We start from the raw sequence: 16,950 nt of genomic DNA on the forward strand, positions 1-16,950 counted from the left end.
TTTTCTGTAGATAGGGAATAGGTTTTTGTACAATATCTCATGTTTTGTTGTACCAGTTTCTTTCAAGACTTCATTGATTTCTTGAAGAAAGTTCTGTTTATCAGGTGATTTATTTGATTTCAGCACACTGTTAATAGTGTATTGGCATAGTGAAAAGAAATAATAGAAAAAATAGGGAAAGTGAAAAAAAAAATCACATTATGAACGGTATGATGAAAGTTGATAAGTAAAGATTTACTTTAAAATTTATCATCCAACTGTCATTGTGAGATATTACTACACATTAAACATACCTGGATATAAGATGATAAATCATTCTCCAATTTAGATAAACATTTTTACTTGTCACAATTTAATGCTGGAATTGATAATGAGTTTATATCCCTATTACTAGGTACAAGCAGCTACATGTCGTACCCTGAGAAAGATGTGTCGACTATCTGAGGCGTAAGTATATCCATAACGTCCTTAGAATTTTTCTAGAATATCCTTGTTGCCATTGAATTGTTACAGATCGTTATGGTTACCTGTAAAGTGTTTTAGAATATTTCAGTGGGTAGGGACCATTGCATCATAGAATGGATTATTATGAACTGGGATCGGTGATAGAGTGACCATAATGGCCTTGTGTCTTTTCACAGTGTCCCTGATAACTTTTGTACTGTTGTTGAGCATTTATGTTGACCATTCAACTGTTAAAATTTGTCTGTGATGACCTTAGGGCTTTCATAAATGTCATAGAATTATTTCATGACCTTAGAGTGAGCAGGTCCAGGATGACCTTTGAACTGTCAGATATAATGAATAATGAGCTTTAATTAAACTGTTGTAGAATGTCCAGGATGATCGTGGAGTAACGTAGAATGTCAACTTTTTTTTTACTTTCTAGGGTGTTAATGATGACCTTTGACCACAAAATTTGCTCTAGACTGATTAGCTGTCTTGGAGATGAAGACAGAACAGTTGACCCAGATGTTACTATGGCAGCCATGGAACTCCTGGATACACTCCTGGAAAAGAAGGAGTAAGTGCAATGAAACAATGTTATAATGTTAAACAGAATGTTTTTTCATCAGATAACTTTAATACCTTTGTTGATTGAACTTCTTGTGTTGTCCTGACCATATATGGGTATACATCAGAAAAACGATAGATTAAAAAATATTAGAAAATGCATTAGTAAACAGTTGTAAATTTTGTCTATACTTTCCTAGTTGTGCCCATCTAATTTTGGGACTGATCAGATAAAAAGATCGCCAAAAGACAGCCATCTTGGATTTTGACTTTGAAAGTTTGTTATTGCTATTTCTCGAGAAGTACTCTATAGATCTGTAGCACAGTTTGAATTTAGGTGTTTCTTTCTTCAACAACCAACTGAACCAGACGATGTCATTCCATATTTATTCACCATACACTCATAGCTTTCGAAATCCCCTGTGTATATATTGCACGACGGATGTCAAAGTAATGTAAGTGAGAAAAAAACATGTCTTTCCAGTTCGAGCCCAAAATCAGAAGTAATAAAGGAAAGAAAGGTTAGGCGGGAAAAGGAAGGTAGAATTGAACAGCGCATGTCATGGGTCAAGTGGTCAGTTATTGTCCAGAACATGTACAATATGTAACCAACAACAATAATATGCCTATTCCAGGCCTACTATATATATACATTTGACCAAACGAAAGTAGCCGATGTATATGCGAATGGACACGAATAAAAGACAACTATAATAACTAAAACAATCACCTGTATTACAGGGTGCCACAAATCTTTCTCAGATTTCATGTATAGGGTCCTTTAGGTCCTTAGTTGTGCCTATGTGAGTTTGGGACTGATCAGAAAAAAATGTCCGACTGGCAGCCATCTTGGATTTTGCCTAGTAAAGATTGTTATTGCTATTTCTGAAAAAGAACTGAATGGATATCTGTCAAATTTCATATATGTGTTCTCTCCTTGTGCTTGTTTGCTTTTTGGACTGATCAGAAGAAACAAAATGGCTTCCAGATGGACAGTTTGGATTTGGTAGATAAAGATTATCAATTGTTTTTATTTATAATAGGACCATCTCTTGCTTCCTGACACAAACCTTAACTAAACTAAACATTATAATTAGTCTTTTGATAGTACTGTCATTCCCCTCATGTTAACAATTAAATTAAAATGTGTCACGTATTACAGTGCCGTTCAAAAATTACAAGGATGAATTAATACCTGGTACATGGATATGTTATTTCTAGTGACAAAAGCAAAGTTCATTTCCTGGGATAAGAGAAATCTCTGTGTCACTTTTCTGTTTTTCTATAGGAAGAATGAAGATTCTCTGACAAAGCCCAAGCTGGTGAAGTGTGTGGTTGGCGTCCTAAAGCACACGGAGGAGGAGAAAGTATGTACTCTGATGATAGTGAGACTTACATCATTTGTTTATCATTTGGATAATGTTTTTATAACTTTATGTAATGAATCTAGTGACTTAGTGACACACATCTCAATTCTTCATGGTGTTTAGATGCTTGTTTAGGATAGGTTTTAATGCTAACAGGATATGTTGCTGAATGCTGTACTGGATAAAATTATATCAAACATGTTATAATTAAATTATGTTATTGAAGGTCAATGGTCAAGGTTGTTGATGGTTGTTGGTCAACATTATTTGTCAAGGTTATTGGTTAAGATTATGGTTGACGTTTTATTGGTCAAGGCTGTTGATATTTTTAGTCAATGTTGGTGATCACGAGTCAAGGTTCAAAGGTCACGCATGGGATTGATATGTCTTATTTTTGTGAATCCACCTTGTTTAGTCGACAACTTTTGATAACTTTTGATTAGCTTTCAATGCATCATTTATTAAATTTTATAGTGTATCCAGTGTGGACTAAGATATTGTAACTTTTACGGGAAACTGAATCGGAGAAACAAGGCTACACTTCTGCAACTAGAGCTTGTCCCGGTCTTAGACAGGTAAGTACAGAAGGGGTCAGATGTCAAGGACTTCAGTTAGTATAAATCTATCACCAGCTTGTGAACAGTATGAGGTCAGAGGTCATAGTTAAGTCCTAAATAGTACTGCCTTCAGTAAATAGGTATTGTGAAGTATTCAGTAAAATAATGGCATTAATGTTGTACTCTACAACGTGATAAGATTTTTAGGAGACCTGATTGGTAGACTTGTTACCTTAAACCCTTGTTCAAGTTTAATTATCAGCAAATTCTGCACATATTTAATGAGGCTGCTGTGACCTGATTGGCTGATATCTTTTCCAGTTTTTCTTGTTGCTCAATTTAAATGTATATATTTTACAAATGAACATGGGCGGGGGATCTTGATGACTATGTCCTTGTTTCTTTCTGCAACAATTGCTATATCTAGTATATGTCTTTGTCTATAACAAAGCTACCAAAACTTACCAACATTGTTCACAGTGTTTCAATGTGTAATAAATCAGAAGTGTAATTTTTCTTAATTTTTAACTCTCCTTCAACAGATGGAGGGCTCTTCAAATTGTATTATGACCAATGTGTTATTCATGTATATGGTACAGATTTCTGAGCCTGCCTCACCTGCCCTCAGTCATTCATGATTTGTGTTTGGACCAGAAGTCAAGCCTTGTCGTCAACGTCCAGTCCTCTCAGACCATAAAGAACACACCTATTCGAAAATCCAAACTAGCTAGTGACAGTAACGGGTAATTAGTTGTGACAAATTATAGTGAGGGCCCTGCTTCGAGACAAAGTGCCCTTTTGTAATAAGCTTTTTCAACACTTGTCCAACCAACTGTCTGTTTTTGCTGTCAGCACATTAACTTTAGTACTTGTTGTTGGACTTCACCAGAAAAGGTATGTGGCTTTATATTTATGAGACCTTGAAGGGGTTCATGGACTTCACCAAATTAGGTATGTGGCTTTATATTTATGAGACCTTGAAGGGGTTTCATGGACTTCACCAAATTAGGTATGTGGCTTTATATTTATGAGACATTGAAGGGGTTCCATGGACTTCAGCAGGAAAGGTATGTGGCTTTATATTTATGAGACCTTGAAGGGGTTTCATGGACTTCACCAAATTAGGTATGTGGCTTTATATTTATGAGACATTGAAGGGGTTCCATGGACTTCAGCAGGAAAGGTATGTGGCTTTATATTTATGAGACCTTGAAGGGGTTCATGGACTTCACCAAATTAGGTATGTGGCTTTATATTTATGAGACATTGAAGGGGTTCCATGGACTTCAGCAGGAAAGGTATGTGGCTTTATATTTATGAGACCTTGAAGGGGTTCCATGGACTTCACCAAATTAGGTATGTGGCTTTATATTTGTAAGACCACAAAGGGGTTTAATAACCATTTAAATCCAACAATATTTGTAAAAGGTTTAAGACTTTGAATGTTTTGAATAACTATTTTTGTATTACTCTCCATATAATAACTTGGATATTTATAGCAATGTTTTCCATATTTGGTAAATCAGTGAAATATGTGAAAATTTGGGACTTTGAATTCCAAAAATTGACCATTTTCATACTTTCTGTACAATAACTTTCTCCAAACTTCTGATGTGGATTCATATCAATTAGACGTCACATTAGTTTGATAAATGGTGTCATCCATCAATATTTGCAAGAATTATGTGACTCTGAACATAGAAAATATACTCTTTTATTACTTTCTGCACATTGCTGATTTGCAGTCGGATCTTCACCAAATTTGGTATGTGGGTTTATGTATATGAGATATGCTTGGAATCTCTTCATATTAACAAGTGTTATGGGACTTTGAATGCCAAACAATTGACATTTTTATGCCATTTTGAACAATAACTTGATTTTCATCGAATTTATGTGATATCTTTTATACAGGAAACCTTGTGTGGGTTCAATAACTAATAAAATCTTTCAGTATTTGCAAGACTTAGCAGACTTTGAATGATGAAAATCTGCAATCTCATGTCATACCAAACAATAATATCTGGGCAAGGCACTCTCTTGTTGGACTTTGAACATCACATGAAAAATTGGTGTATTGAAAAATTCCATGCATATTTCAACAGGCTGTTGCTTACTGATTTTTCATAATTATTTCAGAAACAATGTTCAAGCATAGGTGAAACCTTTCGTATCATAGCTTATAGGCAGGGTCCTTCCTAGACATTGGTCTTAGATTTCACGAATACTTAATTTCGCAAACTAACTTCTTCAGACATGTTCACGAATACATGATTACATGGAAGGTGATCTAGAAATAACTTAGAATTCGCAAATTATGGGGCTTTAGATGTATATTGGTAAGGAATCAACATGGATGTAATTTTCCTTCAAATAATCGTGAGGGATTTGAATTTGCGATTGACTCTCCTTGCATATTAATGTGAAAATAAATTTACTCACTTTACAGTAGTTATTGCTGATGTTTGTAAGTACTATTGTGACATAGTAATTATATTTTAAGTTTATATATTTATGTATAATGTTTGTTAATTCAGTATTAATTTGCTACTTTGGGATCCTATCGCTTTGAGAGATTGAATGCTTTGCTTCAGAACTTAATGAGAAAAGATGAAGATTCACTTTTGTTTGTGTTTATTTTGTAGCATCCTACCTCAAGTGTTGTGGTCTGAGAACATTTTTACTGTAAGACTTACTGTGAAGGTGGTGGGTGTGAACCCAAAGTCTGATCCGGTACAAATCACTGAGAACTCGGTCTCCTTCAGGTAATACAGTCACAAACATCCTCAATACTACAGACCTTACAATCACTTTCACTCTCTGCACCCCTGGAACATGTCATGTTAAAATTGAAGGCACAAGCAAAGTAGTTTGATTAGTTCTAGGAGAAAAAAACAGGCGTATCACAGGCTGATACACTTCATCAGAAGATTACAAAAAAGAGACACCCAACATCAAAGCTATTACAATATACCGATATGAAACCTCGAGATTCGTTTGTCTTACATCAAAGGACCAAACTAGTCTTTTGCTTTTGTCCACAAGGTGTGGCACCTGGAACCTCCAATTTTGCCATGACTTGTTGCAAGGGTGCAGAGAGTTAAAATGATTGTAACTCCTGGGGTATCGAGGATGGAGTAAAAAGAGAGTCCAGAACAGGATCATCAGATGATGACAAAAGTGAAAATAGAAAAATTGATAAAACAATGTTAAAGAATATACATATCAAATTTTTTAGAAATGTGAATTAGAAGGACTTTGATAGGTTAATGTGCTAAAGAAGTTTATAAATGATTTCTAGGATAATGTTTTCTGATGTGTAGAATTCAGTAACCAGAGTCATAAAGTGCTTTTCGTTTGATTAAAAGTAAATATGTATCAAGTTGAAGAATTTTCACCTGCATCCGTTACTTTTTATATGTGTTGGATTGATTGTGTTTACTGAGAAATTAAGACAGATTGTATGTTTTACAGGGCTTCAGTTGAAGGTCAGGTGTATGAAGTGGAGTATATCCTGTTTGATTCTATCTTACCCGTCCGTAGTCAGGTGAAAGTCGGCTCCGGTGAAGTTACCATCATCTTACGCAAGAATCAGAAGGGACGCTGGCCACGACTCAGCAAACTTAAAGCCAAGGTAACTAACTCAGTCAAGGTCAGTTTTGAAGGTGAAGATAATAAACATAGTCAAGGTCAATATTATAAGCTCAAGGTCAAGGTAAGAAAGGTAGTTTAGGTCTATATTGTAAACTTGAGGTAAACCATTTATTTTTATACTGATTGACAATTAACAAATCCACCAATGTGAAATATTTTATCAATGTATTTTCGTAAGTTTGTAATTGAATGTACAGTACAGATTTAACCCAATAATGTAGATGATGCTACTTTTGACATGGGCAAATATATGGTCATCAACAATAAAACTGAAATTTGCAATCTGCAAAATCGTTGCAAAATATTTTACTCCTTGGAACTGAGAGTTCTTTATAAAAGAGGAGATGATAAAGATAACATTTTCTGCATTCACAGCCTGCCAATCTGATGTATGATTTTGACCGATATGAAGACAGCTCATCTGCTGAGGACGAGGACTGTGATGAAAGTTTAGCAGGTCCCACGAGGAAAAGTAAGTTATTGATCAACCAGGAATGAACAATTTCAAACAGACACTTCAAGAAATGTTATGACTCTTTATTCAAAAATGAAGGTTGAATAAGAAAATATCTCAACAGTTGTCTCCCTTGGATTGCATTGCAGGTTTGTCAGGAAAGGAAGGCAGTTGAATTTTAAATGCAGAATGAAAAAGTGGTTAAGTTTCAGGGTGAAAAGTTGGAGTAGATGCCTGTAACAAAGCTCTGGAGCTTACGGTTTAACATCCTCTGTTAAGTTTTAAACGATTTATGCATCATTGGTGTTATAAGGAGTTTCTGACCTTAAGATGAAATCATATCAACAAGTTAAAAAAATTCTTAGGTTTTACATTATCAAGTGGGTTTTTTCCTGTTTAGAAAAACAGTGCATCTGCTATTTTTTTTTTTCCCTGATATATAGTTAAAATTCCTGGATATTAAAAATTTCAATTACAGAAATCTCCCAGAGATACAGCTGAAGCTTCAATTAGAAAGGTTTTACTTTTTGCATTTTGACAGGTAAGAAACTACCAACAGGAATCTCAGCAGGAAAGAAACAAGAGATTATGGAACGTCATCTCCTAGAACACCAAGGCTCTACGCCATCAAGTGATGAAGATTTAGGCACTCTTAGGATCACTGAACCTGACCCTTATGATATCTTTGATGTTGGACAATAGAGATGTATGACGGCCAGTGATGGAGAAGAATATTTGTCATGTATTCATATAACAGACACAATATTTATCGGGATAGTCAGCCAGAAATACAAAATGTTTTGTGCCTTGTGTTTGAAGTTGAAGGACAAGTGATAAACTCTTCAACTTCAATAATGTTGACTTCAGTGAAATTTAGTAAATATATTCTGAGCAGCATAGTATCATGATGAGATGTGAAAATGGTAATTTTGGAGATATCGGACAGTATTGGAGTCCCTTTAGGGGACCAGAGTGAAATACGTTCGCGCATTGCATCTTCATTGTAAAAACTTGCATCAGAGGGATTGCCTGCATCTTTTCTTGAATATCATGATCAAGTGTGCTGGTCATCCAGTCACATTTTCTGTATTGTTTTTGTTGTGATCTCCCTAATTTAGAGTAATTAGGAGGAATTTGATTTTCAAGACAGATACAGTCTTGACAGAAGTCACTGTAACAATGTTTTTGACACAGTTGTGACTTAAAAAGATTTTAAAAGTTATTTTTATGTTCTTTGACATGTTTGATAACAAGGCAGCTTTTTTGTATCATTTTGTTTGGTTTTTCATTGAAGAGTTGTTAACTCAAACTTTTAGATAGAGATAAAAGGTTGTTAAATCTCTTGACAGTAATATCTGGATAAAAAGAGAACCTTGTCATTTCAAATATATTTCACTTAATAAAATTGCAACAAAATTCTCCTTGAAGAACTATTGGATCTTCTCCATTGATAACAAATCTTTCTTTTGAAGTAGCACTGGATCCTCCATCAAAGAACATGTCCATTAATACTGGAGGATAAACAGGAACCAGAGGAAATATAATGACCCAGAATTCTTATTGATCAACTCACATTTCATTGTGGTTCACACACAAAAACGTATTGATGGGAATTTATTTAATCAATTTGAAAGAATTGGCTTTGAATGATCTTGATTTATGTAAGAATGACCTCCCCCCGCCCACTCCCAGAAAAAGAAAATGGTCTTTGAGGGATCACAAGAACAAGTTGGTTGGTTGATTGGTTTTGTCCTTTTATAGAGTTTCTTCAGGATATGACAGTTCTACTAGATGATGGAACTAGTGGACTCACTTATAGGAACCCAGTTCCATTGTCTTTTTATATTGATTTTCACAGTGAACTTGCGTTCCTCATGCATTCTGTCAGTTACTCTGCATACCTTCCGATATCCAGACAAGAGTTCTAGCAACTATGTCTCCATCAATGCAGACATCATGACTTTCACTCTATACCTTCTTACCTGGTAAATTGATTTAAGATTTATAACGGCAAATTTGTTGATATTTGCAGGAGAAATGAAGCAGAACCAATAGCTAGTCAGCCTAGAGTAATCTGGCTTTCATGACCTTGACCTATTTTCAAATGGGTCATGACTTGAAAAATAATAGAGACCTATATGTTGTTATTTATTGCTAAAATTCATGAAGACAAGATGAGATAGGTTTCCTGTACTGTTATATACAAGCATAAAGGATTCAAAGGTTAGACTCTATTCTAAGATTTTCTTTTTAAAATTCCTCCATGAGTTTCTAGCTCCTGTTTATGATCTCCTGAACTTTAAGAGAGATTTACTGAAGAGGTCAGAAGTCTTGGTTTTAATTCTCTAGGATTTAGATCCTGTGGAGGTTTGTGTTTTGTTGAATGTGTTGTGATGTGTTCACTTTTTGATGTACATTATGTAAGTTATGGCAGCCCAAATGTCCTAGCAGTACAATATATATACAACTTTCCAACTCGCGGCATTCATAGCTCATGGCTGACACTGCAGAGCTATAACAGGGCAAAACTATTTAAAGGTTGTAGGATTACAATATTGCAATACCTCTGTGGTGGATGCATTCTTCACTCATGTTTTCTTTGACCCCTTAAAAATACAATATACTTTTAGCGCAATTTATTTGGATGCCAAATATAGCAAAACTATGGAAAATTAACGCATAAGTTTGGATTCCAACACACGGTTGCTGTGACTGACTGCCAGGTCACTTGTGATGAACCTTGTCCATTTTTGTCATAATCAGGTGTCCACAGTAGATAAATAAATCATATTGTGATGTACAACTGAAAGGATCTCCAACAAACAAATTGTGTACTATTCAACCATGTTTTTATCTGTGGTCTGTGATTTGACATTCCTTTGTTATCTTTATTTCTGCAGAAATACAATCAAAAAAGAAACTTGAGAGAAAAGAACAAAAAAGATGAAACATATACAGATGTAATCAAAGTCATATTGTTTTTCAATGTCTTCATGACAAGTTACTTTACTATTGTGAAACAAGTACTATCAGCATATACTAATTACTTATTCTTATTGTCCTGGATGGAAGGTCACTTGGGGTCTTATTGTGGGAAAAAACACATGTATGTTGACAAAAAAATGTATGTTGTTTAGCAAGAGATTCCAAACCTTATCACATCTGATTTCAGGGAATTGAATCATATTTGTCTTGGTGATTGGCAGGTGTGTAACTTCCACATCACCTGACCACTACCCTTGTAGATGAAGGGAAGCATTCCTTTATCATGTTCATAAGAAGGGCAAGCATAATACCAGGATGACATACTCATAAAAAAAAACAATATATTCCTTTTCAGAGCTAACAAACAATTATCTGGTTTCTGTGTGTGACTTTCAATATAGTGGAGACCATTATCATTGGTACTTTTTCAATACCTCCACTCGGACCTCTTGTTACAAAAATCTGACACTACACTAAAAGAGCTAAAAAATTCAAACTGATTTGGTTCAAAGTGATTCTCAATGGTCCAGATGGAAATTAGTATCACAATGTGGGAGTAAGTCAGAGCAGCTGGAGGAGTCCTTTTCGATGTGGTGAATGACCTAAAACTTTTGATGTCTGATGAATCGCCTGTTACCACTAAGCTCCCTGACAACCCATCTAGGATATCTTGTTGAGGTGGGGGCCATCAAATGTCATCCAAGGCAATTTGGGTATAGTGCCTCAAAGTCACTACCTTTTCAGCACAAACAGGTCCATGTCTCAGCTCCTTGGGAGACACAGACTGCCACAGACAGAAAACATTTAACCATGCACCTTGGATCTTCTATTGAGGTTACATAGTTCAATGCTCTAACTGACTGAGATGTAGCAGCCCCCTTCTTTACTGAATGTCTAGATCTCTCACTTACAATGGCAGGTGTGTTAATTAGGTGAAGGAATTCATTACCTGAAAATTAAGGTTATAAGGTTAACAACAAGACAAAACTGTCAGGATCATTTCCCTTCATTACTGTTCTTTATAGTTTGATATTTTTGTAAGAAATCTGAGGACTTTGTTTCTCTATTGAACCAAATGATCAAAACAAGTAGATTGTTTTATTTCAATTGAATATGAAATACAGGATGCAGAAAAATAATGATTTCAACCATAGTGCCTGTAGACGATGATGTAAGTGTGTTCAGTTAAGTAAGCAATATAAATACATGCAGTTGGTACTTCAGCTGATATTATCTTTCCATGTTTATTTTTATTTTAAAGATGGGCTACAGTTCAAAAAATAATAAGGGCTTTTCAATAAGATCAAATTCAAATGTGTTAACATATTAGTGTTATCAGGCTGAGAATGCATTAAATCTTTAGTCAGATCACACAAAATAGTGTCGTTCATAACATAATGATGACATATGAAGCTTAAGACAGGTTTGTTGTTTGAAGAAAGTTACATATACTTTTTCTGTGTTTATTGCCTTATGAACAGCCAAGATCATTTTGAGATATTATGTGAAACTGCTAACTTGAATTTCTAGGGACTACAACGATGGTTTAAGGGAAAGCAAGTTGTTAAAATGAATGATCTTGACCCACTTTCTATGTCACATGGGTCAAATATGTTGATATCTTTAAACGAATTCTTCTCAATAATCAAAAGGCCAAGATTGCTGATATTGGGTTTGTAGTATGCTGGGATGAAAGGCTACCAAGTTTATTAAACTGAATGACCTTGATCCACTTTCAAGGTCACATGACTTTTCTAAATAATCAAAAAGGCACAGGATGCTGATATTGAGCCAGTAGCGTGATGAGAGGAAGTGCTACCAAGTTTGTTCATACCATTGCCTTTACCTACTTTGAAAGTCATAGATGTTAAATATGTCATGGCCTTTGATTGACTTCTCAATAACCAAAAGACTAAATGTGGTGATATTTGACCTGTAACATGTTGGCATGAAGGGCTACCAATTTTTTTTTCATATTATTGATCTTGACCATCTTCAAAGGTCACAGGTATCAAAAACATGTATGTCAAAATATTTAAACAGCTTCTTCTCAATAACCAAAAGACCCAGAGTGCTGATATTGGGCCTGTAGCATGATCTGATGAAGGGCAACTAAGTTGTTTTATAAATAGTGACCTTGACCCACTTTCAAAGTCCAAGGGGCAAAGATCATTTAACAACTTCTTCTCAATGATCTAAGGGTTCAGAGTGCTGATATTGGGTCTGTTGTATGCTGGCTTAAAATGATACCAAGTTTGTTCATATTGTTCATATTCAAGTGGGTCAAGGTCAAATAAATGTAAACCTTTTTCTAAGTAACCACATGCCCAGTGTCATGATATTGGGCTAGTAGGATGCTGGGATGAAGGGCAATCATGTTCAAATTAAGGACTGTAACCTTGGCCTTTATTCAAGTTTACAGAGGTCAAACATGCTAAACCATGACAGCAAAGAGTGCTATCAATTCTGTTAAATTGAAAATTAAGCCTTCAAACTTAGAAACAAGGAAAACTTTGTAAGTATGCAAATATCAGTTCTGCACTGTCTGCCCCAATGCTGGGACTGATGGACAGGTTTTATAACTGTCCAAAGACCTGAAGACCTCAGGTGACCGTTAAGGCCCATTGGCCTCTTGTCTAACAAGTCAGAGTTAATGTGAACTGGTCATCAACCAAGTGACGGCTACAGGGTTAATGTGACAATTTTCAAATACCTTTTGTATACGTACATGAGAGAGTATGGGATATACTGGTTTTTACTATCCGTCAGTCTTTATTTAGCTGTTGCATTTTCAATAAACTTTATTTTTAAATTTAAATAACATGCCTTTTTCTTTGTTTATCTTTTATTTGGAACTGGAGTGAAATACACTTACCATAAAATCTGGGTAATTTGCACATCTACATGATTTGTGAAGGTGTTTGCTGAGTAGAAAATACTTCTGCTTTAATAATTAGCACATCATTTTAGTGTTGTCCAGTACTGGTCAAGATACATGTGTACAATACAATGGGTCCCTTATTGTGCCCGAATGATTTTGGACTGATCAGAAAAATAAAATGGCCAACCAATAGCCATCATGGATTTTGCCTAGTAAAGTTTGTTATCGTTATTTCTTAAGAAGCAGAGTTTAGTTTTGTTATTTCTTAAGAAGCAAAGTTTAGTTTTGTTATTTCTTAAGAAGCAAAGTTTAGTTTTGTTATTTCTTAAGAAGCAAAGTTTAGTTTTGTTATTTCTTAAGAAGCAAAGTTTAGTTTTGTTATTTCTTGAGAAGCAAAGTTTAGTTTTGTTATTTCTAAAGAAGCAAAGTTTAGTTTTGTTATTTCTTAAGAAGCAAAGTTTAGTTTTGTTATTTCTTAAGAAGCAAAGTTTAGTTTTGTTATTTCTTAAGAAGCAAAGTTTAGTTTTGTTATTTCTTAAGAAGCAAAGTTTAGTTTTGTTATTTCTTGAGAAGCAAAGTTTAGTTTTGTTATTTCTTAAGAAGCAAAGTTTAGTTTTGTTATTTCTTAAGAAGCAAAGTTTAGTTTTGTTATTTCTTGAGAAGCAAAGTTTAGTTTTGTTATTTCTTAAGAAGCAAAGTTTAGTTTTGTTATTTCTTAAGAAGCAAAGTTTAGTTTTGTTATTTCTTAAGAAGCAAAGTTTAGTTTTGTTATTTCTTAAGAAGCAAAGTTTAGTTTTGTTATTTCTTGAGAAGCAAAGTTTAGTTTTGTTATTTCTTGAGAAGCAAAGTTTAGTTTTGTTATTTCTTGAGAAGCACTGGATGGATTTTTATATGTTGCTTCTCCATGATCCCTCATTGTGCTCATTTGTTTTTATGAGGAATTAGAAAAGCAGACCGGTGGCCATCTTGGATTTTGACTTTGAAAGTTTGCAATGGCTATTTCTTGAGAAGAAGTGGATGGATCTCTCTTGGATTTTTCTGCAAGGGAATGTTCAAATTTATCATTAAGAGCAAAATCTGAGAAGAAAAGAAGGGAAAAGATCCAACTTTTAAAGAACAGATCTTTAAAGATCCTCTTGGATCTCATGTTGCAATTTAAGCATAATAATTCCGGTTGTACCAGTTTCAAAATTTGGGTTTGATGATTGATTGATAAACGCATTGAATGAGAAGTTTGTTTTTCATTAATATTTTCTCCTGTTGGATCTTGCTATAGATATAACTACCACATCTTTCCTTGTCAATTGATTTCCATTTTCTAGATGAATGAAAAATTTGAATCGAGAAGAACAGGTCCCTTTAAAAGAACATGAAGTTGGTGACTTGTTCGCATGCTCCTTTATGAAGAGAACAAAGAATTGAAAATTCATTATCTAACTACTTAACTGATGTCATCAGAAAAGTCTTACACTACAACATCTGTAAAAAGTTGTGTCCAGTGACTGATTATCTGATGTGTTGGAATGATCATTTTCGCATGCCTGGTTATAATTAAAGTTTATATCAAGAATATCAAAATTTGATGAAATTCTCAGTTTCTGATATTAATTGGAATGTTTACATACCATTGGATCATTACTAGTAAAAGAAAACTCAAAATGAACAAAGGAGCATACGATTATATCTAAATCAGACATGTAATATAACACTTGAAAACATATATAAATTATTTTATTTTATTAAAGTGAAAATCTACATTCAAACCAAACTGCAGTTTGCAGTTATCAATGCCAAAAAAGATGAAATAAATAAAAGCTGTCAAGAAGAATGAACTAAGCCATATGCTTGTCGAATATCTGTTTATAGTCAATCCATTGTCTTGTGAAACTGAGGGTGAGCTCCATATTTAGATATATCTGTGACAGGCCAAAAAGACTTTTGCTGTCATATTGACCAAAATAAAAACTAGATGTCAAGAGGGTAAGAATTAGTACTATTAGTGAAAACCAGCCATCTCATGAAATATTCCAGAATTTTTTAATATGCCATCCATGACTGAGAATAAGAACAACACAAATTTGTTTTGGTGTATCTGTCTGCATGTCCAATTAAACACTTTCCTTTCTGAATCTGAAACATTGCAGAGTCTTGGTAAGAATGTAGTCAGTAACTTTCATCTTTACATCACATACATTCACTAGTAATTGTCTACAGGTAGAGGATTTCAATATCAGGCATTGTCTAATATTACAGACTATAGACATAAACTAGATTTTGACTCGGATTGATTATCTCCCTCCATATATCCCCATCTACATGCACCAGGTAATCAGATACATGATATATGGAGGCAAGTACCCTACTTCTATAGTAGTATTATAAATTTTATATCTAATGAAATTGAACATGTCATTTTAGGACAAGGTTTACATCAACAATGACCTAATCTATTCAAAGCACTTTTTCATATTTTCAGCAGCAACCATATATATTTGTGACAGGAGATGAACATTTTAATGTTTGTCATTTATATATGAGAAAAATTATCTGAGGGTATAATATGTAGAAAGATTAAGTATAATTAGTGTATAATAATATGGTCTGATAGCTATTAACAAGGAACTGTTATACAAACTAGTTATAGAAACATGGATATTGAATGAGAAACAAATGAAAAACAAAGCAAACAGACAACAAAGCATTTGTCGTGACTTGTACGTAATCACGTTTGTACACCTTTTTTCAGAAAATCTAACTTAATAGCTCCTATATCTATTATTGTATGATATGGACATCTCGTCCTACCTCTCTAAAATTCCCGGGAGTATTTGAAAACATTCTGAGCTCAGATAAAACAAAACCAAGAATGCCTTTATTATGATCATGTCTGCATTGTACACTTCTCGTTAAAATGTGTGTACATGTAAGTATCAATGTCAACATAGTATATACATTGTACACTTCTTCAACAATACTCACATGATTTGTTAGTATTGTTTTGTTTACTGTAAGTGAATCGGTCCGTATATATATTCGCACCAATGGTTATAAATGTCAGTCGTAAATTGTATGCCTTTGAGATTGCATTATATATATATAAATATATGAACGGAATGTATAAATTGATAAACTTATAAATGGAGCCCACCCATCCCCCCCCCCAAAAAAAAAAACAACATTCATTTCCTTAATTACATATAAAATCCTTTATTTTTAAGATATCAAATGTACTTTGATAAGAAAAATATGATTATTTACTATATATAAACAGCAGTCTGTCTGAATGACTCACCGATACAAGAACATTGATGCGGTGTTGACTGTACAGTAAACTGAAATAATGTGCCATTTTCTTATAAAAATTGACAACTTATTTTTAACAGTTATATCCATTCGTTGGAAAGTTACTATACTTGATAGCCTGAGGCAAACATTTGGGGATTTTTTTTCATAATACTGCTTTTAATTCACACTGAAGTTGTCAAAATAATACTTTTGTTAAAAATTTGTTAAGACTATGAAGATTTATGTGTAATTTTCAACTAAGAAAAGACACAACTAATTTCCATCTAAATAATAATTTGTAACGAAGAAATGTTACGTTTACTGATCAGAGACATGCACTTCGGAATTTTTATCTACAAAACGATATATTAATATTTTTCTGAAATGCCGCTGTGTAATCTATAGCACGTGTCTATAGCATGCGTGTCATGGTATGACCTCAATAGCTGCACATGCAATTGATTCCTTCACAAAGTTGGTGAAGACTTCCTGTGAAAGTCCTGGAAATTTTCTTGTCTTTGAAATATCCATTGTTATTAACTTATCTGTTATTGCACACTGAAATGTTGGCTTCAAAAGAGGACGGTGATCGGGAGTATGGCCTGTGTTGAGTCTGTTGTCAAAACTTATCTATAAAAAAGAAAAAAAGGTTAAAAAATGCTGCTGTAAGTAAACCGACCTCATCTTCACAGTCAGACGGTATTGACGCACTGACAATGCTATCAGTTTCCGAGTGGACGCTTGTGGGGGTGA

The 16,950-nt window shown here is 34.1% G+C and overlaps 1 protein-coding gene across 1 annotated transcript in view; it reads left to right on the forward strand.

Annotated features, from left to right (window-relative positions):
* The window catches only part of LOC132543628 (uncharacterized), a 69,651-nt gene extending 56,799 nt beyond the window's left edge, over positions 1-12,852 (forward strand). Inside the window, exons 42-50 of the mRNA XM_060207145.1 lie at positions 395-447; positions 890-1,024; positions 2,303-2,381; positions 2,856-2,956; positions 3,538-3,681; positions 5,584-5,703; positions 6,413-6,572; positions 6,968-7,064; positions 7,588-12,852. Of these exons, the coding sequence (XP_060063128.1) occupies positions 395-447; positions 890-1,024; positions 2,303-2,381; positions 2,856-2,956; positions 3,538-3,681; positions 5,584-5,703; positions 6,413-6,572; positions 6,968-7,064; positions 7,588-7,748 (1,050 nt within the window). The 3' untranslated portion in view covers positions 7,749-12,852. The remainder of the gene's footprint in view (positions 1-394; positions 448-889; positions 1,025-2,302; positions 2,382-2,855; positions 2,957-3,537; positions 3,682-5,583; positions 5,704-6,412; positions 6,573-6,967; positions 7,065-7,587) is intronic.
* Positions 12,853-16,950: the final 4,098 nt, after the last annotated feature.

This window comes from Ylistrum balloti, unplaced genomic scaffold (genome assembly GCF_031769215.1).
Source record: "Ylistrum balloti isolate Yb309-2 unplaced genomic scaffold, AGI_CSIRO_Ybal_v1 Utg369760, whole genome shotgun sequence".
NCBI classification, from domain to species: domain Eukaryota; kingdom Metazoa; phylum Mollusca; class Bivalvia; order Pectinida; family Pectinidae; genus Ylistrum; species Ylistrum balloti.